Genomic DNA, 25,775 nt, shown 5'->3' with positions numbered 1-25,775 from the left:
AACTTCTCAAGGCTGGTGGAAATGCTGCACTCGTGTCGTTGCATGCAGTTTTGTGCTCTGCCTGGAACACAGGCATCATCCCAACTGACTGGAAGAGGGGCCTTGTTGTCCCTCTCTGGAAAGGGAAGGGTGATCGCCAAGACTGCAACAACTACCGAGGGGTGACGCTGCTCTCAGTGCCGGGCAAGGTCTTTGCTCGGATAATTTCTTGATAGGGTTCGCCACCATCTGCTTGAGCACCAGCGTCCAGAGCAGTCAGGCTTTACACCAAAGAGGTCAACGATTGACCGTATCCTTGCTCTTCGTGTCCTCACTGAACGCAGACGAGAGTTTCGGCAGGGGCTGCTTGCAGCCTATGTTGATCTCTGTAAAGCGTTCGATTCAGTGAATCGGGATGTCCTCTGGAGGATTCTTGGTCTTCGTGGGGTGCCACCGAAACTGATCGATCTGATGTCTGAACTCTACTCTGGTACTGAGAGTGCTGTGAAGTGTGGTGGTACCGCCTCTGACTTATTTCCAGTTGTTACTGGAGTTCGTCAGGGATGTGTACTTGCCCCCACACTTTTCAACACTTGTATGGACTGGATTTTTGGGAGGATGTCGGAGAGATCAAGTTGCGGTGCATCGTTTGGCAATGTCAAGATCTCGGACCTTGATTTTGCAGATGATGCAGTCATCTTTGCGGAGACTTTAGACATCCTCTTGGGGGCCCTCGAGGTGCTGAATGAGGAGTCGGAGCCGTTGGGATTACGGATTTCTTGGGTCAAAACAAAGATCCAGGCTTTCGGTGACATCTTGGATGCTGCTGTCCTGTCTGTGTCTGTTTGTGGTGAGGATGTTGAGGTCGTGGATAGATTCACTTACCTTGGCAGTGATATTCATGTCTCCGCAGGTTGTGAGCCGGAGGTCAATAGACGCCTGGGTCGGGCCTGGGGAGTCATGGATTCACTGGATCATGGGGTGTGGCGCTGCCGGTACCTGTGCGGGAGGATCTAAAGTCCGAGTCTTCAGGTCCTTGGTACTTCCAGTCTTGCTCTATGGGTGCGAGACTTGGACTTTGACCAAGGATCTGAGACGGAGACTTAATTCCTTTGGTACCAGGTCTCTTCGTAGAATCCTTGGCTATCGCTGGTCGGATTTTGTGTCCAACGAGCGGTTGCTGAGAGAGACTCGGATGAGATTTGTTACCTGCATAGTCCGTGAGCGTCAGCTGCGGCTGTATGGACATGTGGCTCGTTTTCCTGACGCTGATCCTGCTCACCAGATTCTCTCAGCGAGGGAGTCTCATGAGTGGAGGAGGCCAGTGGGCCGACCACGTGCCTCATGGTTGCAGCAGGTTGACCATCATCTCAAGGAGATGGGGATGGGCCTGGCATCTGCCTGGGGGATGGCCAGACGGAGGCCCCTGGAGTACCGGCGGAAAGTGGACGCAGCGACGCGCTGTTCTGGCACATGCTCCCATACCTGACCTGACCTTTTGTGGATAAAGTCATTATTTGAATGAATTCATTTTATTTGTTTTAACTGCTGCGGGCATGGTGAATACGGCTTTAAAGTTAAATGGATCCTATATGGTATGCAGCGACAGCCTGGCCAGCCATTCCTTATCTATTTAATTGGGGTGTTTGAGTGCTTAAGCTGCTTGCTGAGTGCCCTTTAGTCGATAGCGGTACAGTTGGTGTCCCAATCAGGATGTACAGTCAGCAGTTGCTACAAGGTGGAGGTGCTTGATTTATAAAGGTTACATGGTTTCTCTGAGTTTCAAAGCAAAATATATTTGATAACACCTGATTTCTGAGCTGATTGCTGTATTAATGTTTCAATTATGGAGCCAAATTTATTTCCACCCATCGCATGATGATTGGCAGCTGTTTCTAAAGATTAATGTTTATCTGCATCTCCCTGAAACATCTATCATGCAATGTTGTTTTTATAATTGCTCTTTCGAAATTCCCCCAAAGCAAGAGTAAAAGCTACTCGAGGTTTCTGGGACTTACTCCAATCTCCCGATTCCTGAGGAATTGCCGATATCGTGTGTGTGTGTGTGTGTGTGTGTGTGTGTGTGTGTGTGTGTGTGTGTGTGTGTGTGTGTGTGTGTGTGTGTGTGTGTGTGTGTGTGTGTGTGTGTGTGTGTGTGTGTGTGTGTGTGTGTGTGTGTGTGTGTTTTAAGTTAAAGCATTTCATTTTCTCGCTAACTCCCCTCTCACTCCCCTCTCACTCCCCTCTCACTCCCTCCCTCTACCTCCCTCTACCTCTCTCTTCTCTCTCTCTCCGGACGCCTCCAGGTGGTATTTATCGTATGACCAGTAGAAAATGAATTTCAGACATTATTTTGTATCCATCTTCATTGTTCTACGCATAATCATTGTGATGCAACGGTATGAATCGTAATAAATACTCCACCACACGTCTGCCTTCCCTTCCCCCACCTCTCCTCCCCCCCCCCCCATCAGCAAAGTGATGGTTGGCATTTGCTAGTACATATACTATATGGCATTTGAACCTGGGTTCTGAGCAACATGGCCCATCGGTTCCGATTGGGAATGCTAAATAGATAATCTCAATGTTTTGATGTTTAAAAATCTAGATAAGAGATTTTGCTGTTGAGTATTTCACTATTCTCAGTTCTTCAGGTTATTTTTGTACTTCCTTGCTTGCAGTGACTGCAGTCCATGTAGGGCATGAGATGCAAAGTTGTGCTGTTTTTGTCAGGAACATCGAGACTTGTAAGGCCTAGGTCACATTTGCCACGGTGGCCGTGGGGTCTCCAAAATCTACGGCCACTAGCAATTATACGGTGGCCGCAGTATTTCCATGGTCACACAATGTAGCAGTCACATATGTTTCTATTTTTCAGGGAGCCGCACGGCGTGTATAAATTGTGGAGACCGAAAACGTGGGGTTGCCATACGGTCTTTGATTTGATGTTGCACGGTGACCTTAGGGCGTTCCTGCGGCGGCCATAGAATTTTCAAGGTGACCGCGGGGGGGGGGGGGGGGGCCAAGGCGAACGTCCGGCCAGACGGACGGTAACGAATGGGTTAATTTTTTTTTTCAGCTTGTCGAATTGCTACAGCGAACGTAGAAATGAAAAAAAGTTATAATTCCACGGCGACCTTACGACCTGTAAAATATAGCCAAACGGCGTAGGGCCACCCTGAGGCCACCGCAGAAACTCTGTGGCCACCGCACGTTTCTGTCGATTCAGAGGGCGTACGGCCGCCGTATCCTCGCCGTAGAGCAAATGTGACTTAGGCCTAAACTGGATTGATTTTCCTGTAAATGATCCATTTTGAATGTTACAAGTCATAGTTACAACATGATAGTTTGTCCTTTTCCTTTTCGGTGTTTGGTTCTGTTCGATACCCAGTGGAGTAAAGTTCGACTCACTGCATTCTGTTTGTGCTCAATCGACAACATTCTGCTTTTAAAATGCTTCTTGTCACTCAAATGCATGACATATTTAGCAGCCCTCAAACCTTGTGCCTTCCCTGGGAGATTATCGTACCCCTCGTGCTTCTGAAACCTCAACCGGTTATTGCTGGGATCGGTTCAGATATAGGGGACCTAGTTGTAACCAAACTGGATTTTATTGAGACTCCAGTTGCCAACAACATGTTGAGTAAATGCAGATGGGATTGCGTGTTTTGTGATCGAAACGTATTGTGCCTATTCAGGTTGAACCAGGTATTGAATATCAAATATTGAGTATTATTGACACCTTTTTATGAGCTCAAATATTACTTTCTGTGCAGCAGGTCACCAGCAACTGACTGCTGACTCATTGTTTCATGTTGTCCCTCTGTCTTTCGGAAACGTGCAGGCCCAGCAGGAGACCCTGGCCTCCTCCCACGTACCTTGTCCACCTTGTTTTCAGCACTTGCTGGTCGCCACTCTGCGTCCTGTGATTTGCGTCCTTGTGGCGCGGGAGAAGTTCGCCCGACAGAGGAGCACGAAGCTCAGCAGGATGCAACTGTCACCAACGAGCTGTTTGGTTCTGAGGTGTGCTGTTATGATTTTTGGCAATTTTGGTCATTCAACTCTGGTGAGGAGTGATTTATCAAATGGAACAAAGAATGTAGGAATTCAACAACCAAAGTATTTGATGTTTTTCCAGGTGTTAAATTCCATCAGCTCATTTTGGTGTCCACATAGGTGTTCCTTTCATGCAATGATAGGATTTTGCTTTTTAAAACTGGGTCGAACTTTTATATTTTCGGATGGAGTTTCACTTTTAAAAGTACTACAATTGTGTTTGTTTATCTCGTAATTAGATTGTTCTGAGTCCATCGACAAGATGCAATAGCACACCGACGCTCCTGACAGAGTCCAGTGATATTGGTGAGATTGCTGACCAAATATTGTGTTCACACAGTTCCATCTTCAATTGTTATAATGTAACCCCTTGTCGTCATTTTATTTTCCATTTTCCCAACCTATTGTTTCTTCTGTCTCCACCCCTCCCCCCTCCCCCAACCCCCAACAATCTCAAACTCTTTTCTTGTACACATTAAGATTCATCATGTTGGACCACTTATTTCAGACTACCAAATACTACCCATCACTTCACTAATTGTTATATTTGGGGGGGGGGGGTGGAGACAGACAGAGGTGAGGGGAGGGTGTCGGCCCGGACTTAATCACCTTGGTCTCCTCTCGCGAGGGGAGAGAGAGACTGAGGTGTGGGAGGATGTTGCTGCACTGTATTAGGAGGGGGTGGAGTGAGGATGATATATATATATATATATTATAGCGATGGCAGAGAGAATGTTATGCTTGATGAAAAGGCACACGCACACGCACACGCACACACACACTCTCTCTCTCGTCATGTGACGTATGGGGGAAAAAAATTGGTTCTGTATTTAGAAAACTCATAAATTGGGTATTATCCAATCTATCTTGCTGAGAAACTTATAACCTTGATAAACTACACCCGATTCATATAAAACAAGAAAAAGAGCAATCAGAAATTGCAGACCCTCGCCAGGACTTGTGTTTGTGTACTTGTTTCTTATTAATTACGTAACTCATCATTCGAACTGGCAGTGATGACTGGGTACCAAGATGTCCCGTTTTGATGCAACCCTGCTTTCATCGGCCACCTGACACTTACCCATTACATTTTTTTTTTATTATTCATTGGATTTCAGAATGGGATCAAAATAAATTCAATTCAGATCAAATGGAAGACCAAATGGGTACAATCCTGCATTGGAGTAATCAGAAGGAACCCAAACAAGCAAAAAGCAAAGATGAAGTCATCAGGAGGAACCTGGATAGGATTTGCATTTCAGCTGCTTCTCCACCCTCAAACCCATCCAGGCACAGCCAAGTGGGCTTTTTAAAATATATTATTATTAATATTTTTTAATCCACATCAACAAAAATTATATTATTCTGCCTCCCAGATCATGTGTCCAATCAAGTTGAAATTTAAAACATTTATTCCCCATCACTACTAGATCGCAATTGTGAAGTTTCACAATTGATTAAGTGGTTCCAGACAAAACATTATGTAATATTTTTCTTAAATTCAATATGGCTGCCAAACCATGAGACTTGTCAATTATTCCTTAACATTGTACATGCATGTCTTGGGGAACATTTATGTAAAGTTTTCCTTTGATCTGTCCAGCTGTTCAGGAGAAGAAGATTTTTATGTTTTCGCGTAATTCCAATATGGTTGCCAAACCATGTGACCTATGACATCATATGTGACCATTTGTTCTTTATGGATAGGTGGTCGTATCTGTAAAGTTTTGCCCGGATCTGTTCAGCCATTTCAGAGACTGTTTTTATTTTTATTTCTTAAAATTTTTTTTTTAACCAGTATGTCTGCTGAATCACGTGACCAATGATGTCATGATTTTTATCCCCCGCCGCGTGGGGGAAGGGGGATATTGTTGTCACCCGGGTCGTCCGTCCGTCCGGGCGTCAACATTTATAGCTGTGAGTGCGATAACTCATAAACTGTTCGCCATATCGATTTGAAATTTGGGTCACACATGTACCACCTGAAAAGGAAAGTGAGGGAGTGAGGTGGCCAAGGATGTGCCTGATGCAGGATATAATTAAATAAGGCCATTAATTATCTTCAATCGGGGTGTTTTAATTCAAACGCCCAATTTGCTTTCGTGTGCACTTCCTTGGAGTTCCCTTGGTATGCATACAAAGTTATTTTTTTTTTTTTTTTTTTTTTTTTAGGCTGCTAAGTTTCACAGTTTTGGAGTTACGGAGACACACACACACACACACACACACACACACACACACACACACACACACACACACACACACACACACACACACACACACACACACACACACACACACACACACACACACACACACACACACACACACACACACACACACACACACACACACACACACACGACTTTTATATTAACTTTTGCCTCCACCCCACACCCTCTGTTTTAACTTGTACACATGACCAATGTTTTTGCTGTTTGTTTTGTTTTATTAATGTCATTTGTTTAATGTGCGACTTGCACTGAAAACAGCAGTGGGGTTTATTTTTTTAGACGTCTTGTTCATGGTCATTCTATAATTTTGTTTACATTAATTGTACATTTTGGCACCATTGCTTACCTTAACTTTTGATTTAAAATGCCTAGTTTCAACTTTAATTAGAATTTTCTGAGAAACTCAATTGATCACTTCTTTTTTCTTTTTTTTTTTTCTTTTTTATTCTGAAGCACAAGCTGCATTGCCTGCAAACTGCTGCTATGCTGTTTGGATTTCCTTCTGCGAGATATACAATGAGAGTGTTTACGAGCTTTTGGAAGCACCAGCGCGGCGGGTGGGTGTTCGACGTATGGCATTGCACTTTGGGGAGGACAAGCAAGGCAAGGCATTTCTTAAAGGTAAGACATCTGTTCTGAGGGAGGAGGCACCTGCTCACCCATGGATGTGACATGAAACCTGCTTTGCCTCACTGGTGTTGCATGCCGTGCATTGACTGCATACCCTTTTCTGTGCCATGCCCTGCCTTTACAGCACCAGTCCAACGGTTTATAGTTTGGGACAGATTATATCTGACGACTTGGACTTTAACTTCCATTGTGAGTAAAGACGGGGCATCAAATTTTTAATTTGTTGTCTCATTGACAACTTGCCAGATATTGTAATTACGCAAGCAGCAGGATTTATTCTAACGTGCAGTTGTACCCCTTTTGTGCAGTTGTAAATTCAGATTTGTGCAGTTGTCAATTTGTTCTTTGTTTGAATTTGCATGGCTAGGGTGTCATAAACTAGGAAGGAACCACAATAGACTTAACTGATAGTCTGATAGCTGACCAAAACTTTTTTTTTTTATTAACCTTACAATATAATGCAATCATACATATTACATAAATCATAATATATGACATAGACTACCACATTTTACATTACAAATTATATCTTAAACGGTGAGGATTATCAAACGTATTTACAGTAGATGTGAAACCACAAGTGGTTGCTCATAGTCACACAAAGAACAAAATCATAAACCTGAGCCTGAGGTTGACTATGACTAACATGAGAACCAAGTTTCAGGTAAGTCCAACTCGTTTAGCTGTCTTTGACATGAGTAAGATTAAACAAAATCTGTAGAACTTAACGAAAATGAACATTTGAACCTGTCCAAGAACGCTACCTCAAGGTAGCGTTCTGGGCCCTGTTCTTTTTCTGGTTTTCATCAATGATCTCTCGGACTCTCTGGAAAATCCTCTATTTCTCTTTGCCGATGACTCAACCCTCTGCCGTACCATCTGTCATCCCTCAGACCGGCAAGCAGCAGCTTCTTCGCTCACTGCAGATCTGGATAAAATCACAAACTGGTCCAACACGTGGAACATGTCTTTCAATCCAGACAAATCTCACACTCTCACTATGTCTCTTCGAAAGGACCGTTTACAAAACCCCCCCATCCACTTTCTCAACAATCCTCTGGAAGAAGTCTTTTCTTTCAAGCTTCTGGGTCTCACTATCTGCCATGACCTTTCCTGGGAAAGTCACATTTCCAACCTTGCCTCAAAAGCCAGTCGCCGACTGGGAATCCTCCGTCGTGCAAAGTCCTTCCTCGGCCCTCTTGAGCTCCTGACCACTTACAAAGCTTTTGTCCGTAGCCTGATGGAGTACTGCTCTCCCCTCTGGGCTGGTGCTCCTGCCTCCCACCTTTCTCGGCTTCACGCTGTCGAAACCAGGGCTTTTAAGATCATTGGCATCTCCCGCAATGAAGCTGAGTCTTTGGGCCTCTCACTCAATCACCGCAGGTTGGTCGGTGGTCTTTCTGTCTTCTACCGACTCCTCTCCAGCCTTGCCCCCCTGCTCTCTCTGCGATTTGTCCCAACCACATTTCCACAGGGCGCTCAAGGTCCGCCAACAACCCCCTTCTGGTAAAACTACCAAAATCACGAATCACTGCTCATCTTCACTCTTTCATTCCTCTTTTTTCCCGCCTTTGGAATAAACTTCCTCACTCTATTCTTTCCCATTCTTCCCTTCAGGCTTTCAAAACAGCTGTTCACCACCACCTCTTATCTTCCCCCATCCAAATCCTCGATCTTTTCTACCCCCGATAATCCACCCAAGCCCACTTCCTTCAATTCTCCTGCTTTCCTTCCTGAAAGTCCCTTTAATGTCCATCTTCCCCTCGCCATGTTCCCCGTCCCATCCCCATCCCTCTCCCTTCCACAGTTCACCTGTGTCTGTTCCCCAATGTTTTGTCCCTTCCACTCCCGCCCCTCTTGTCTCATGCCTCCTTGCTGTGAGTTGTGTGTTAGCTCTCATACGAGCCTCGACCAAGGTATACAAAAAAAAATAAAAAAAAAAAAAAAGTAAGCAAAACTGTAAGAAGTTAGAATTTCTTGACCTTCTTAGGTGGTACCTCCACCTCGTCAGGCTCGTCATCCTCTACTTTGTGTTCTGCTTCTGTGAAAACTCCCTTGAAGTGGACTTGAAACTTTGCTTTGTCATGGCTTTTGTTTCTGCGTGCCTTTGACAGCCAAATCATAACCGCCTCCCTTGGATCAAATGCTTCTAATGGTGGCATGTTGTAATGTATGTACAAATACAGATTTTCCGTCTCCACTGACATTCTTGATCTTTCACATGTTTTCAGAGCATTGCTGCGACTTATAAGACGCAAGACGCTCAACATCTGCTGAATGAGGCTTGGCAGCCACAAGTCTGCTTAATGCCTTCACCGGATTTGGAAACAGTTCTTATAGACACCAGATACTTGACCAGCTTGTTGGGAGTTGAGTCTTTTCGTTGTCCAGAAGACACAAGATCTTGGTATTCCATACTGAGTTCCTCAAGGTCCAAATCTGGATATATCAGCTGATGAACAGCCTTGATGTCAGCATCTTGTAGCTTCAAGAAGGGCACCAGTACCTCCATCATGTGCTTGTCAATGTCACTGTCAAACCGCTGTACCAGGAACTCTGACAGGGATTCCACAAGCTCGTTTTGTATGGCTGCATTGTCCCTTTTGCCACTAACAAAGAGGTGGTGGTCTTTGCTTCGGCGTCCTCTTTCCTCACCTGTAAATACATAATCACATAATGCTACGCGCCACGCCGGTGCAGCCGTCGTGCTCGGTTGCTTCGCAGCCTTCATTTTTTCCCGCCCCTGCCTCGCATCAGAGTTTGTGCAGTTGTAAATTTCCTTAGAATAAACCCTGGCTAGCAGGGAACCCATCACTGACGAGCTCGTCAATGTCTCACTTCAAATGAGTGTATTGGTGGAAAAGGGAATGCAGTGTAAGCTCGCAGTAGGTGGAGCAAGTAACCCTGGCAACCTCGTTCCATTCCACCAGCAAAGATTTTCCAATTCATGTTTGTTGTATCTCCGAAGTACTGCTTGCGAGTGAGGGTGATATTCTGAAAGCTTGGCTGGAAAACAAATGTAGGCATGTTTTGGGCCTACTGCTGGAAGATTACCAAAGCTCTTTTTTTCTATCCCAACTGACCACCAACAGGAAACCTATCCCCCTCCACATCGCTTCTTCAGTCCCCAACTTTCCGCTTCTCTCTACTCCCCATAGCTTCGCTTTTGGCAATTTCCATTCAGTATTTTTCACCGCATTTAATTCTGGTTTCCCATTCGATGATCCATAGATCAGTAGTTTTTCACTTTTCTACATCAGTTTTGATTAATCACTATAACTTGTGATGCAACGTGAATGGTGCATGAAAAAGTCATCAAAAATGATTTTCGGGGGAATCTTTTTCGATTCTAAAGTGCTTCGATTCGAAAGTGTTTAATGGGTCAAAATGTCAAACTGGTCCAAGGGCAAAAGAGCAAAAGTGATCTGAGGTGACCAAAAGGTCTATAGGTCTGAAAAGTGTTGAAAGGGTTGAAGACGGTCTATATTTTCTAAATGGTCTAATGAGGTATACAGGGTGTAAAGGAGTGAAGCTTTAGGCCAGGGACTTTCAGGAGTGAATATTCACTGTGTAAAAGTCGGGCCGAGAGTTTTCAGCAATAGCCATCTATCAAGCTCATAAGCAAGCAAATGCACACACCAAAGGTGATGGTGGAGCAATCGGAGTGACTGAGGATCCATCAGCACTTAGAAGGTGGATCATTGCTGACCCTGAGGTGTCACCTGGTGGCAGAGTATGAGATCGCAGTAAAAGCTAAAATTCCAACAGAGTATCGGCCTCCATGACCAAACAGAGCGAAGTCAGACGAGATTGGCGTAATGAATGATGTGGGTAATCATGTCCAAGAAGTCAAGTGACCTGCTCGCATTAGCCACCAAGGATACTCCCCATTCTCGTTTTTTGATATGATTGGTACACACATGAGAGAAAGGCAGAGGTCAGTTTCAGGACTTTATAAAGGCACTGGAAAGTGAAAGTGTCTTTCATCAGCCCATTTACAACAAGAATGTCTTTTTAAAACAAGAACCCATTTCCAGTGTATATCCCAAGCAAAGGACACTTTTCTCAACTCTTCATTTCAGAGCAGACAGTGTGATTTAAGTGAATCCTTTCAACATGAGAACCAGCCAGTTCCTCCCTCTTTGCGTGACGATGGGAAACTCCACACATGTAAATAATCTCAACTTGTCATCCAAGCCCTGGTAACACCAACCACTGAGCCAAAGGCAGGTGGCATCATGGTTGATGGTCCGGCATTGGTGAATACTCCACCACCCCATACACCAAAGACCTTTGATTATGCCAGTCACAATGTTCTGCCCACGACAGAAGCATACTTTGCCAAGTACAACTGAACAGACATTGTTTTTGTTTTGTACGTGCCATCCAGCCTGAAGTTTGAAAAGACATCAAAGTGAGGGCAGGGAATCATAAGAAAGGTGACAAGTACCAACAAGACACTGAACAACAACTGGTGGAGCTCCCTGTGAGCTGCCAACAAGACCAAGCTCTTCCATTTCCTTGCTTGTTCAATAGCTGAGTTGCATTGAGAAAGCACCATCATCATGACAAAGGAATAATAATATGTCCTCGGCAATCAAATGATCATCTTGAGCAGTATGGCTCCCTGTACACATTAAGAAGCAAATACTCACAAATTTGTACATGCCAGGCATGCAGTCGAGGAGGGTATTGAGGTACTGGTGATAGATGTCCAAGTCATTGCAATATCTACATTTCCATCCCTGTAGGAGCTCGGCCTTCAAAAATTGAGCAACAACGGTACCCCCTCCCAGGTTGAGCAACAACGGTACCCCCTCCCAGGTTGAGCAACAACGGTACCCCCTCCCAGGTTGAGCAACAACGGTACCCCCCTCCCAGGTTGAGCAACAACGGTACCCCCCTCCCAGGTTGAGCAACAACGGTACCCCCTCCCAGGTTGAGCAACAACGGTACCCCCTCCCAGGTTGAGCAACAACGGTACCCCCTCCCAGGTTGAGCAACAACGGTACCCCTCCCAGGTTGAGCAACAACGGTACCCCCTCCCAGGTTGAGCAACAACGGTACCCCCTCCCAGGTTGAGCAACAACGGTACCCCCTCCCAGGTTGAGCAACAACGGTACCCCCTCCCAGGTTGAGCAACAACGGTACCCCTCCCAGGTTGAGCAACAACGGTACCCCCTCCCAGGTTGAAGCAACAACGGTACCCCCTCCCAGGTTGAGCAACAACGGTACCCCCTCCCAGGTTGAGCAACAACGGTACCCCCTCCCAGGTTGAGCAACAACGGTACCCCCTCCCAGGTTGAGCAACAACGGTACCCCCTCCCAGGTTGAGCAACAACGGTACCCCCCTCCCAGGTTGAGCAACAACGGTACCCCCTCCCAGGTTGAGCAACAACGGTACCCCCTCCCAGGTTGAGCAACAACGGTACCCCCTCCCAGGTTGAGCAACAACGGTACCCCCTCCCAGGTTGAGCAACAACGGTACCCCCTCCCAGGTTGAGCAACAACGGTACCCCCTCCCAGGTTGAGCAACAACGGTACCCCCTCCCAGGTTGAGCAACAACGGTACCCCCCTCCCAGGTTGAGCAACAACGGTACCCCCCTCCCAGGTTGAGCAACAACGGTACCCCCTCCCAGGTTGAGCAACAACGGTACCCTCTCCCAGGTTGAGCAACAACGGTACCCCCTCCCAGGTTGAGAAACAACGGTACCCCCTCCCAGGTTGAGCAACAACGGTACCCCCTCCCAGGTTGAGCAACAACGGTACCCCCTCCCAGGTTGAGCAACAACGGTACCCCCCTCCCAGGTTGAGCAACAACGGTACCCCCTCCCAGGTTGAGCAACAACGGTACCCTCTCCCAGGTTGAGCAACAACGGTACCCCCTCCCAGGTTGAGAAACAACGGTACCCCCTCCCAGGTTGAGCAACAACGGTACCCCCTCCCAGGTTGAGCAACAACGGTACCCCCTCCCAGGTTGAGCAACAACGGTACCCCCTCCCAGGTTGAGCAACAACGGTACCCCCTCCCAGGTTGAGCAACAACGGTACCCCCTCCCAGGTTGAGCAACAACGGTACCCCCCTCCCAGGCTGAAGCAACAACGGTACCCCCCTCCCAGGTTGAGCACCAACGGTACCCCCCTCGCAGGTTGAGCAACAACGGTACCCCCCTCCCAGGTTGAGCAACAACGGTACCCCCTCCCAGGTTGAGCAACAGCGGTACCCCCTCCCAGGTTGAGCAACAGCGGTACCCCCCTCCCAGGTTGAGCAACAGCGGTACCCCCCTCCCAGGTTGAGCAACAGCGGTACCCCCTCCCAGGTTGAGCAACAGCGGTACCCCCCTCCCAGGTTGAGCAACAGCGGTACCCCCTCCCAGGTTGAGCAACAGCGGTACCCCTCCCAGGTTGAGCAACAGCGGTACCCCCTCCCAGGTTGAGCAACAGCGGTACCCCCTCCCAGGTTGAGCAACAGCGGTACCCCCTCCCAGGTTGAGCAACAGCGGTACCCCCCTCCCAGGTTGAGCAACAGCGGTACCCCTCCCAGGTTGAGCAACAGCGGTACCCCCTCCCAGGTTGAGCAACAGCGGTACCCCCTCCCAGGTTGAGCAACAGCGGTACCCCCCTCCCAGGTTGAGCAACAGCGGTACCCCCTCCCAGGTTGAGCAACAGCGGTACCCCCTCCCAGGTTGAGCAACAGCGGTACCCCCTCCCAGGTTGAGCAACAGCGGTACCCCCTCCCAGGTTGAGCAACAGCGGTACCCCCCTCCCAGGTTGAGCAACAGCGGTACCCCTCCCAGGTTGAGCAACAGCGGTACCCCCTCCCAGGTTGAGCAACAGCGGTACCCCCTCCCAGGTTGAGCAACAGCGGTACCCCCCTCCCAGGTTGAGCAACAGCGGTACCCCCTCCCAGGTTGAGCAACAGCGGTACCCCCTCCCAGGTTGAGCAACAGCGGTACCCCCCTCCCAGGTTGAGCAACAGCGGTACCCCCTCCCAGGTTGAGCAACAGCGGTACCCCCCTCCCAGGTTGAGCAACAGCGGTACCCCCTCCCAGGTTGAGCAACAGCGGTACCCCCTCCCAGGTTGAGCAACAGCGGTACCCCTCCCAGGTTGAGCAACAGCGGTACCCCCCTCCCAGGTTGAGCAACAGCGGTACCCCCCTCCCAGGTTGAGCAACAGCGGTACCCCCTCCCAGGTTGAGCAACAGCGGTACCCCCTCCCAGGTTGAGCAACAGCGGTACCCCCTCCCAGGTTGAGCAACAGCGGTACCCCCTCCCAGGTTGAGCAACAGCGGTACCCCCTCCCAGGTTGAGCAACAGCGGTACCCCTCCCAGGTTGAGCAACAGCGGTACCCCCTCCCAGGTTGAGCAACAGCGGTACCCCCTCCCAGGTTGAGCAACAGCGGTACCCCCTCCCAGGTTGAGCAACAGCGGTACCCCTCCCAGGTTGAGCAACAGCGGTACCCCCTCCCAGGTTGAGCAACAGCGGTACCCCCTCCCAGGTTGAGCAACAGCGGTACCCCCCTCCCAGGTTGAGCAACAGCGGTACCCCCTCCCAGGTTGAGCAACAGCGGTACCCCCTCCCAGGTTGAGCAACAGCGGTACCCCCCTCCCAGGTTGAGCAACAACGGTACCCCCTCCCAGGTTGAGCAACAACGGTACCCCCTCCCAGGTTGAGCAACAACGGTACCCCCTCCCAGGTTGAGCAACAACGGTACCCCCTCCCAGGTTGAGCAACAACGGTACCCCCTCCCAGGTTGAGCAACAACGGTACCCCCTCCCAGGTTGAGCAACAACGGTACCCCCTCCCAGGTTGAGCAACAACGGTACCCCCCTCCCAGGTTGAGCAACAACGGTACCCCCTCCCAGGTTGAGCAACAACGGTACCCCCTCCCAGGTTGAGCAACAACGGTACCCCCTCCCAGGTTGAGCAACAACGGTACCCCCTCCCAGGTTGAGCAACAACGGTACCCCCCTCCCAGGTTGAGCAACAACGGTACCCCCTCCCAGGTTGAGCAACAACGGTACCCCCTCCCAGGTTGAGCAACAACGGTACCCCCTCCCAGGTTGAGCAACAACGGTACCCCCTCCCAGGTTGAGCAACAACGGTACCCCCTCCCAGGTTGAGCAACAACGGTACCCCCTCCCAGGTTGAGCAACAACGGTACCCCCTCCCAGGTTGAGCAACAACGGTACCCCCTCCCAGGTTGAGCAACAACGGTACCCCCTCCCAGGTTGAGCAACAACGGTACCCCCTCCCAGGTTGAGCAACAACGGTACCCCCTCCCAGGTTGAGCAACAACGGTACCCCCTCCCAGGTTGAGCAACAACGGTACCCCCTCCCAGGTTGAGCAACAACGGTACCCCCTCCCAGGTTGAGCAACAACGGTACCCCCTCCCCGGTTGAGCAACAACGGTACCCCCTCCCAGGTTGCGCAACAACGGCACCCCCCTCCCAGGTTGAGCAACAACGGTACCCCCTCCCAGGTTGAGCAACAACGGTACCCCCTCCCAGGTTGAGCAACCACGGCACCCCCTCCCAGGTTGAACAACAACGGTAACCCCTCCCAGGTTGAGCAACAACGGTCCCCCCTCCCAGGTTGAGCAACAACGGTACCCCCCTCCCAGGTTGAGCAACAACGGTACCCCCCCTCCCAGGTTGAGCAACAACGGTACCCCCTCCCAGGTTGAGCAACAACGGTACCCCCTCCCAGGTTGAGCAACAACGGTACCCCCTCCCAGGTTGAGCAACAACGGTACCCCCTCCCAGGTTGAGCAACAACGGTACCCCCTCCCAGGTTGAGCAACAACGGTACCCCCTCCCAGGTTGAGCAACAACGGTACCCCCTCCCAGGTTGAGCAACAACGGTACCCCCCGTCCCAGGTTGAGCAACGACGGTACCCCCCCTCCCAGGTTGAGCAACGACGGTTCCCCCCCGCCCAGGTGGAGCAACAACGGTACCCCCCGTCCCAGGTTGAGCAACAACGGTACCCCCTCCCAGGTTGAGCAACAACGGTACCCCCTCCCAGGTTGAGCAACAACGGTACCCCCCTCCCAGGTTGAGCAACAACGGTACCCCCTCCCAGGTTGAGCAACAACGGTACCCCCCCTCCCAGGTTGAGCAACAACGGTACCCCCCCTCCCAGGTTGAGCAACAACGGTACCCCCCCTCCCAGGTTGAGCAACAACGGTACCCCCCCTCCCAGGTTGAGCAACAACGGTACCCCCCCTCCCAGGTTGAGCAACAACGGTACCCCCTCCCAGGTTGAGCAACAACGGTACCCCCCCCCCTCCCAGGTTGAGCAACAACGGTACCCCCCCCTCCCAGGTTGAGCAACAACGGTACCCCCCCTCCCAGAAAGAGTCCAAAACGAGACTATTATATGTCCCAACCAGTTAAATAATAATCAGTGTGGTTTTCTATTTCTTGTATTCTGTTTTACATTTAATTCAGGTCAATGATTGTTTTCTGATGTGTCCAGAGTAGCTTTTTCAAAAGCATGTTTCGTGTCTGGCCAATTGCAAGTAGGCGGCCAAACATCTCTCTGGTTGACTTGAACACATCTGTCTTGGATAAGGATCGCCCACATTTGGGATTTCCTCCAGATGAAAATGTCTTCAGTCGAAGCTGGGGTTATCGGCTCGAAGAAATTGTTCTTGCCAATGATGTCCAGTTGGTCATTGGCAAACCTCTTTATTGATTCAATCCCTCTGGCATGTGCATTCAGGAGATGAACCTTCACCTCATCAGGTGCGATGACGCCAGATGCCAAGTGACCTTTTTTATTGATCCAGTTGTCACCACAGACTGCTACAGTATGTGTTGAATGGATTTCTCGTCTTCCTGCATCTTTGTGTGCATGATCGTGTTGAGTGAGCTTCAATTCTGACAACTCCTCACCTCGATGTGTGTATTCGGCACGATCTCTACGCAATGTCATCCACTTGAAAACGGTTGCATCGTGATCCATTCGGTGTTCTAACTCCCCACCCCATCGGCCTCAGACATTCATGGATATGGAGCTGTAGAGAGGTCATTCGTACAAACAAACCAAATTCCCGCATCCATTGAGACCTAATTAATCATCCAACTCAGCTTTTCTTTTTTTAAATTATTATTATTATTATTTTTGTATGCAGTGCAGGCTCGTTAAAGATGTCTCTGGACATATCTTGCTTGAGCATTTGATAGAATGGCACCTGCCAATTGCTCTCCAAACTGTGCCAATAGCATCCAAGACAACCTTCCATGGCTTGCTTCCTCTACTCTCGTCGAAGCAATCTCTAAGGGTTTCTCATCTCTCCTGTCAAGGCTGCAGTGTCTTGTGGCTATTTTTTTTTCAGCAGATGCATCTATTCTGCTTATAACCCACTTCTCGTGGAACTCCCAAAATCGAGGCTCACTGCTCGTTCATTTCCTCTTGCCTGTGGAGCCAACTTCCTTCGTCTGCTGAACCTTTCTTCCCTCTATTGCTTCACGACAGCTGTTCACCACCACCATCTTTGGTCATCCACCATGCATAGCAATGATTGTTTATACCCTCATTAACCGTACCCAAGTCGATCTCTTTCCATGGTTCCAGGTTATTGGGCTTTCACTCCCTCACCCTCTTCGGATGAATTTTTTTATTTTAATTTTTGTTCATTTTGTGCTTCGGCCACTATTGTGATTGAGATGTGCACCTGTATCCATCTTCTTCATCCCCTGTGTCCTCATCCCATTCCCCTTGCTCTAGTTCTTCCCTGTCCTTTCTTCTTACAGATCTTTTCGTTCCCCACCTTACTACCTTTGTTATTTTTTGTTCTGTTCTGGCCTGGTTCATTATTTTCTCGATCATCCATGAACCTCGACTCTGTATTCAAAAAAAATAAAAAAAAAACCTTCTAGATATGTTCATAATTAAATTGTGTGCTTGATCCTTGTTTGAAACTTCGCTGTAACTTGATGAAGAATCTGTGATGGCAGTTCTAGCATCCAGAGGAAAAGCAATGACCGCACTGTGGTCACGACTCAAAATATATATTTTTCACCTCCTCTGTTCACCCAACTCCCTCATCCCTGCTCACGTCTAATGTAGCTACATGGTAAAAGCTGGATCTGAGAATAAAAATAGATAAAAAAAATTATTACCCACGGCTCAGATTACATTCTATGGTCTGTCTCATTAAGATTGTGCCGTATCCAATCTGTGTTCCCTTTGAATGAAGAAGATTCATCATGATTCTGAAGTGTGTGCATGTGTGCGCCCATCCCGCTCTGTTGTCGTACACCTTTTGCTCATAAAAACAGACACTGTCCGACGTCCGTGGTCATTCGAGGAACGGGAGCTCTATTTATGTGCGAGTGAATTGGCTTTTAAAATCTGGTGACTGACCGATTGGGAAACACACATTTAATGTGCAATGAAAATATCAATTCTACACCTGTCATCCATTCCAACCTCCGCCATGGTTATATCAGAACAAGCTGATTTGTCCGTCAGGAATTGTTTAACCCCAATTTGGGGCCATTCAAAAACGATGTAAGGCTACTTTTAGTAATTTAACTTTGACTTGCTGTGTGTTTTGATGGGCTTGATTAAACCTTACTATTTATTTGACATATGATTAGATTTTTTTTTTTTTTTGCAGTACCTAATTGTGACTAACACTCGACCCGAACAAAGCCAATGGAAATCTGACTCGACAAACCCAGACAGTGTATCATCAGAGGCCCATAGGCCTAATATGTTGGGCCCACCAGAAGACCAAGATGGTGGCCATATCGTTTTGGTTGGGTGAGATGGTGGGTGGAGTCAAGTGACTGATGGTAGGGCAGGTGTGGTCTGGCAGCTGTCCGACCAATGTGTGCACATTTCAAAAATCGACCCTCTCCCCCCCCCCCCAACAACCGCAGCAACACAGAACTCTTGTGGACTGATGACATATCACAAGTAAAAAATGGCAAGTCTCATTAATTGGGAGGACTTGCACCTCGCAAGGTTTTACTGTTGGATGAAGGATGAATGGCTGTGAACCAAGTGACATTGATATTGCATCATGTTGACCAAACAGTTGTAAGCCATGGCAGCCTCACAGAAATTGATAAAAGTGCATTTGCTGCTTTGGAGGGCATTAATCTGTGTGTGTCTTGGGTTTGAATCTCAACCAACTATAAACTGCCATTCTGGTGTTTCGCAGGCAGGGCAAAGCGTCATTGTGTGCCATTAATGGGATGGACTTCAAATGGGGTCAGGTATACCAGCATTAGCTTGTGGGTGCTATATTTCCCATGGTGTCCTTGGTGAAGAGTTAATGAGTTATCGTTGATGGCCAGAACAGATTCCAAATCTCAACCTTCTGTCAAATGTCAGACCTGGCCAGCCAGCTCTTGAAAGACTTGGGCTAAAAGTGTTGCCTGGCAGATGCCACAAGGTGCAGTAGTAATTGTGATAGTAATAATGGCGAGGTCAAACTTGGGGCACACCTCTGTTGCATGCTTTTTAGTAATGACATACTCATTTCCTTAATTGTTCAGGATCCTTCTCTTTGTGTGTTAGATATTCGCTGGGTGAAGGTAAACAACGCAGAGCAGGCACAGCATTTGTTGATGCTTGGCCGAAAGAATCAGAGTATGGGAAGTACTCGCTTGAACCAGAACTCAAGCCGCAGGTAAGCAAGCCCTCCATAAACTCGTACCATCACCGTTTCCAAATCGTCGATCAATTTGTCCTGCATCCTGCTCCTTTCAAAGCCCTCTGAACGTTGATCTTTGATTTCATTAGTTTTTTTTGCATTCAGGTCTTCATGTTTCAAATTTCATCCCGTTTATTTTGGTGAATCGACCAATGCAAATTGGTCCTAGATAAGCCAATAATTAAAAACCAATGTCACCCGCAGGGTGACCCGTATCTTGCCAAAAGGTGACCACGTGTGACTTCTTTAAGGTCACACTGAGGTGAACAGAGCTGCTATCCACCAGGAGCGACTCCTTGAGGAATATCTGCCTACGAGAGATTCCGATGAGAATCGTTCTACAGAGTAACCATGAAAAATATGCGTTTGCCTCAAAACGTCACTAAATGACGTCATAATGTCTCAAGCTTGACATATCTAGAAAGCACTCATCGAGGTGTTCAATTTGAGGTACTACACGATATGGTTCCTAAAACTTGAAAATTTGACCTTGGGGTCAAATATGTTTGACCTCAGGCGCTAACCATGAAGGTCAAGGCCAATCGCCACCAAAAATTAATCAGCTGAGCGCCAGACCATGAACTATATTCCCATGAAGTTTGAAGACTATCCGATCAAAATTACTCAAAAAATAAGGGTTTCGTCGACTCCCCTGATTTGCGACAAAGTGACCTTGACCTTTGACCTTGACCTTCAAAATTTTATGCGCTGAAAGGGACCTCTATAGGCCTCTGATATGCGAAGTTACAAAAATTTCAAATGATAACTGTGCTCTGCAGAATTTTTTTTTATACGTGATTACAGACAGACAAACAAACAAACAAAAAAATAAAAATAAAAATAAAAAAAATAAAAAACGTACAAGCTGACTAACATATCTTGCAAAAACTTCGTTTTGGCAAGATAATAACTTATTTATAGGTTAGAGCACAATGCAATGTTTTAATCTAAATTCCAGGTTCATGTGTTCAACCTGCTCTGCATTGTAACGAGTTGTCTTACGAGAGCTCTAACACAGGAAGCCATTCAGCCCGTCAAGCTTGTGCTATGATTGCCAATCTATGGTTGTTCGTCAGTGTTCTATCTCTTTCACTGCTGAGCATCAAGCAAGGAAGCAGCACGTACCATTTTTAAACTCTTTGGTATTATTCGGCCGGGATTCGAACCGCCGACCTCCCAGACTCTGAGCAGATGCTTTAACCATTATGCCCCAGTTATTAAATGTTTTTTCTTTTCCTTCCTTTCACGCAGCCACAGTATTTTCTCTTTACGGTTGCTCCGGATTTGTGAGAATGAACGTGGACAAGATGTCACAGTAAGCGAGTGAGTTTGCTCTTGAAACTACCAATGGCATCGGTGTGGCCTTTTCTGCCAAATTAACCTGCTCTGCTTATTGACCATGAGTGGCTTTTGCTACACATAGTTTTTTGTGCTGGTAGGACAGCCGAGAGGTATTGAATCCAGATTCAGCTATGAAATGTCGTCCTGGTGTTTAGCTTGAAAATGTCATCTTGTGATCTCAAAATTTAATTAGTGTTGGTAAATTGTAACCTGCACAAATAGCTTGAGTTGCCTTCTATTTTTTTTTTAAATTCTATTTTTTTTTTTAACGCTCCCTGCAGATTAAGCCTGTGTGATCTGGCAGGGTCGGAGCGTCCAAACTGCTCAGAGGCTACTGGAGATCGGCTGAAGGAGGGGGGCAATATCAACACATCTCTCATGACACTGGGAAAGTGCATTCATGCCTTGAGGAGCAACCAGCTTGGGTGTCTGCAGAGGTCTTGCTTGTCTGAGATTTATTCAATTGAGCAATCAAACCTGAAACTCAGACGTCATTGGCACATCTTACCAATGACTCTCCCCATCTTTGCTTTGCTGTGTCGTGCCTGTTGAATATATGTAAACCTCGATTTTTTTTTTTTTCGTATTTGGTTATAGGCCTGGGGCCAGTGGGACCTACCTTGCACCCCACCCCCCCCCCCACAATTTTTCACTGATACCACAGTGTTCATATATATCCCAAGAATCAGAAAAAAGATGTTCCCAGAAAAATAACTCATTCGCACTATGCTTTATTAAACCGTTTCCATTTTTGCATGTAATTAAGCTATCCAAACATTATTCTACATCTGACAACAAATGAAATGTGTTCACCTTATTCCTTGACCCTCCAAACGTATGTGTAGATTCCTCATTTACAAATTTCCATGGACCAGAAGTTGAGATATTTACAAAAATGAGAATTTCCATAATGGCGGATCCTAATTAGCATATCGATGCATTTAAAATTATTTCCACTACTTTTACTCAAACAGAAAATAGTTATGTTTCCCTTAAATACCAACAGACATCATAAGTCTCAGTTATGTATTATATCAGGCCCAGGTAATGAATTCTATTGATTAATCTGATTTCGCATGATTTTCGAACGATTCATTGTGCTTTGTGTTTTTTGCTAATTAGCCTACTTTAAAAAATTCAAACATTTTACTATTTTTTTTTTTTGCCAACCTGGCTTGTATCTGGCAACACTTTTGACAAAAAACTGACATGTGGTAATTGCAAGGAAAGAAAATGGAAATTCTTGCACTTTTGTGGGAATTATTGTCTTGAAGTCAAATTTAATGAATATGCAAATTAGCTAATTAGCATAAACAAAATATATTTTAATATGCAAATGTGTAAGCTTTAATTTGACACCAATTTTGTGATTTTATGTTTATATTTGACAGATATTGACATTTTGCCGATCTTTGTGAGATTCGTCTATTTTTGATTGGTTGCCATGCAAACATCTTAATAAATCATAGTGTGAATGAGTTATTTTTCTGGGAACATCCTTTTTCTGATACTTGGGATATATATGAAAACTGTGGTATCAGTGAAAAATTGTCACGGGGGGGGGGGGGTACAAGATAGGTCCCACTGGCCCCTGGCCTATTACTTTCCCCATTATCAATTGGCTTTTCCTCTTTATTTGCACTTATTCCCACCTGAGGTTAATTAATTTTGCAATGTCTGTTCTGTATATAACAACCCTTGAGTTTTTCTTGACGTGGGGTATTTCAACTTTCCACTTCTTTCAAAATGGAAATCAATTTTTCCCTCTGTCTTCTCCTCCACTTGGCCCCTAACTCTCATTTTTTTCCTTCTAATTGCTGTTCTTGCACAAATTATTTGCTCCAACATAATTATCCCCATGTCTTGCAGCAAGCTCTATGCCGAAATGTCCCGGTGACGAGACCCTCATTTGCCTTCGACCGATCACCTTCATGTAGCGCTTTTATTTTTCTTTAAACCAATTGGTATTGTACGCTTTGTTTTGGAATGAAGGCGATGCCTCTGGGAATTTGAAGGTGCTGTTTGGTAATGGCTACAATCTCGATCTGTCGGCTCCTGATCCACAGTCACAAAACGAAGCCATCGTCCTTGAATCTCACATTAATGTGATCTAGTTTTGTGATTGCATTGTAAAGTCTTCTACCTGGCAGAATGATCTTGGGGTTGGCCCAATTGGTATGACCTGCTCTCAGTGTGAAAAGAGGCTGGGTTAGGGTAACAATACATGAGCGAAATGGCTTTTCTGCACTTCATTTGCCTTGTCATACCCCAAAACAGGTTTCGAAAAGTTGTGCCCTTCCGTGAGAGCAAGCTGACCCGTCTCTTCCAAGGTTTCTTCTGTGGGCATGGCCAAGCTTCCATGGTTGTAAACATCAGTCCTTGTGCTTCATATTATGAGAGCCTACATGTCCTCAAATTCTCTTCTGTGGCCAAACAGGTTAGTGTAGTAGATTGTAGAAAAATCGTGCAACTTGTGATACAAGCATCAAATTTAGCATTTCTGTTCTGCAGGGCTTTCTGATCAAATCTGCCTGATTGGCCATTTGAAAATCCAAATTTTGAAAAAAAAAAAAAAAACTTAAATTTTTCAAGTCACAGCTGGCTGAAATTCTTGAAGCACAAGTGAACATCCCAGACAGAGAACCAAGGGGGAGATGCAGTCATCATTGATGGCTCAGCACTTATCAATGCCCTACCTCCACGGACTTCAAAGATATTTGATGACTAAGCTAAAGAAGACATCATCCCAAAGGTGGAATTCTATGGTGCCAGGTACGAGAGGGTGGACGTAGTGTTTGATGTGTACAAGAAGTCAAGTCTGAAGTCTGAGGCAAGGTCGAAAAGGGGGCAAGGAATCAGAAGAAGAGTGACAGGAACCAGTAAGACCCCAAGTAACTGGAGAAGCTTTCTTCGAGATGACAGCAACAAGACTGAGCTGTTTCACTTCCTTGCGGAAAAGATGTGTGAAGCACAGTCGTTGTCACAAAAGGAGAAGATGCCATTAGCAACACAAGGAAGTCACTGGATGCTGTCTCCATGTTGTCATGAAGAAGCTGACACTCGAGTATTTGTACATGCCAGGGATGCAACGATGGATGGTAGCAAGTCCATTATCATTCAGGCTAATGACATGGACATACTAGTCATAGCAATATCTGTACTGCCATCCTTACAGGAACTAGGTCTTGAGAACATGTGGATTGCCTTTGGCCAAGGAGGCAAGGCGCTACGGATTCCAGTCCATGAGGTAGTTTCTGCAATAGGGCCTGAGAAAGCTCGAGGGATCCCATACTTCCATGCGTTCACTGGATGTGACGTCATGTCTGCCTTCAGCGGTAAAGGGAAGAAAACTGCATGGCAGACTTGGAACGTCTTTGATGATGTTTCTGAAACGTTCACCAATCTCAGCCAGCATCCAACATTGATTTGTGATCTTGACTTTTTTGAAGTTTTTTTTTCAAAACTTGGATTTTAAAATGGCCAATCAGGCAGATTTGATCAGAAAGCCCTGGAGAACAAATGTGTCATTTGATGCTTGTATCATCATTTGTACGATTCCCCTAAAAAATTGCTGTTATCTGCCCCACTAGGTGCCCTGAGATGGGTTTAATGGGGGATGGAGAGATAGGGTATGATAATTGTTTTACAGGAATGGAAGAAGCACCATGAAGATGCTGTGATGGTTTGTTTGTTCATTTGTTTTTTTTTTTCTATGAAGTCAGAATTTTTTTTTTTGTTAAGCAGATACAGCAAATTGGAACAAAGCTAAAACGACACAACTGCGACTTGGACTGAGCTGAACTTCAGAACACAGTCCCTTCCAAATAAAGGGACCATTGTACAAGTGCCTCATTTGGGAATAAATGAATAAAATTGACCACCATGGCACAGAATCGGTCCAACGCGGTTGCATTAAACGATCGATTTTCCCGATGCAGCCAGGTGACAGGTGAACTTCTCTGTATTGTACATGCAGAAAATATTAAGTGTGCAGTCTTGTCATCAAAAGGTTCATATGTGGGTGTTGGCATTGTAAAGGGGCAACGACTTGACTTGGGCACCAATAGTGAATTGGTCCGAGGCACCCTGAAGGTCATTTCACATGCGGAGATGGAATACTTATTCGCCAGTGTCCAGGTACCTTGAGCTTTTATCGATGAATCACCTGGCTTTGCGAGCCAATGGCGATTCATGTCGCCACATTTCTTTCTGCAGGAGACCTTACTTACTGTAGGTGTGGGTGGGATGGGTTTCAGGGTAATCTGAATGAATGGACTGCTTTCAATTTTGTTTTGAAGAATTCTATTCATCACGAGTGCACTATTAAACATTTTATCTTTGGAGATTCCACAAATATGAATAATTGCAATCATAAGGGTGTTCAGTTTTGCAACCACTGTATTTGGACCATACTCTGACACCAACTCACTTATTTTCCATACAATCTGGAAATTGTCCACGTGTTTGTGCATATATTACCTTGTTTGTTATACAGAATGTTCCAAAAAGACCCGGACAACTTTGTTATATTTGGAACCACAAATGATACGACGATACCCTATGGTTTAAATAATATCGAAACTCGTAAAGTTTTGTGCACATTATTAACGCACTTCGATGTGAGCTCCGTTTATCATGCGGAAGGAAATCAAGGTGGTGCACAAGTTCTTGCAATGTTTGGCTCGGCATGTTTGTGGCCACCAGAGCACCAGCCGCTGTGATCCGAGAAAGAAGATGCTGCAAGTTTGCCACCTTGGTGTTGTACACAACCTTGACAAACCCCCACAGAAAAAAAAAATCAAGGATTGGTGGGGGGGGGGGGTTAAATCTGGTGATCATGGAGGCAAGGCAGTTTGTCTGTC

At 46.6% G+C, this 25,775-nt stretch overlaps 1 protein-coding gene across 2 annotated transcripts in view; it reads left to right on the top strand.

Moving 5' to 3' along the window:
- Positions 1–25,775, top strand: part of LOC147023463 (kinesin-like protein KIF20A) — a 42,952-nt gene that overhangs the window by 11,451 nt on the left and 5,726 nt on the right. The window contains exons 5-11 of one of the 2 annotated variants that reach the window (XM_085888879.1): positions 3,824–4,002; positions 4,275–4,341; positions 6,723–6,890; positions 19,437–19,548; positions 20,824–20,895; positions 21,195–21,350; positions 23,191–23,350. In XM_085888879.1, the coding sequence (XP_085745005.1) occupies positions 3,824–4,002; positions 4,275–4,341; positions 6,723–6,890; positions 19,437–19,548; positions 20,824–20,895; positions 21,195–21,350; positions 23,191–23,350 (914 nt within the window). The remainder of the gene's footprint in view (positions 1–3,823; positions 4,003–4,274; positions 4,342–6,722; positions 6,891–19,436; positions 19,549–20,823; positions 20,896–21,194; positions 21,351–23,190; positions 23,351–25,775) is intronic. The other variant, XM_085888880.1, reaches the window with a different exon arrangement.

Source organism: Eptatretus burgeri, chromosome 7 (genome assembly GCF_056783735.1).
Source record: "Eptatretus burgeri isolate ZD-2024b chromosome 7, Ebu_testis_v1, whole genome shotgun sequence".
In the NCBI taxonomy this organism is placed as follows: Eukaryota; Metazoa; Chordata; class Myxini; order Myxiniformes; family Myxinidae; genus Eptatretus; species Eptatretus burgeri.
This window is presented reverse-complemented; position numbering and strand designations above follow the sequence as displayed.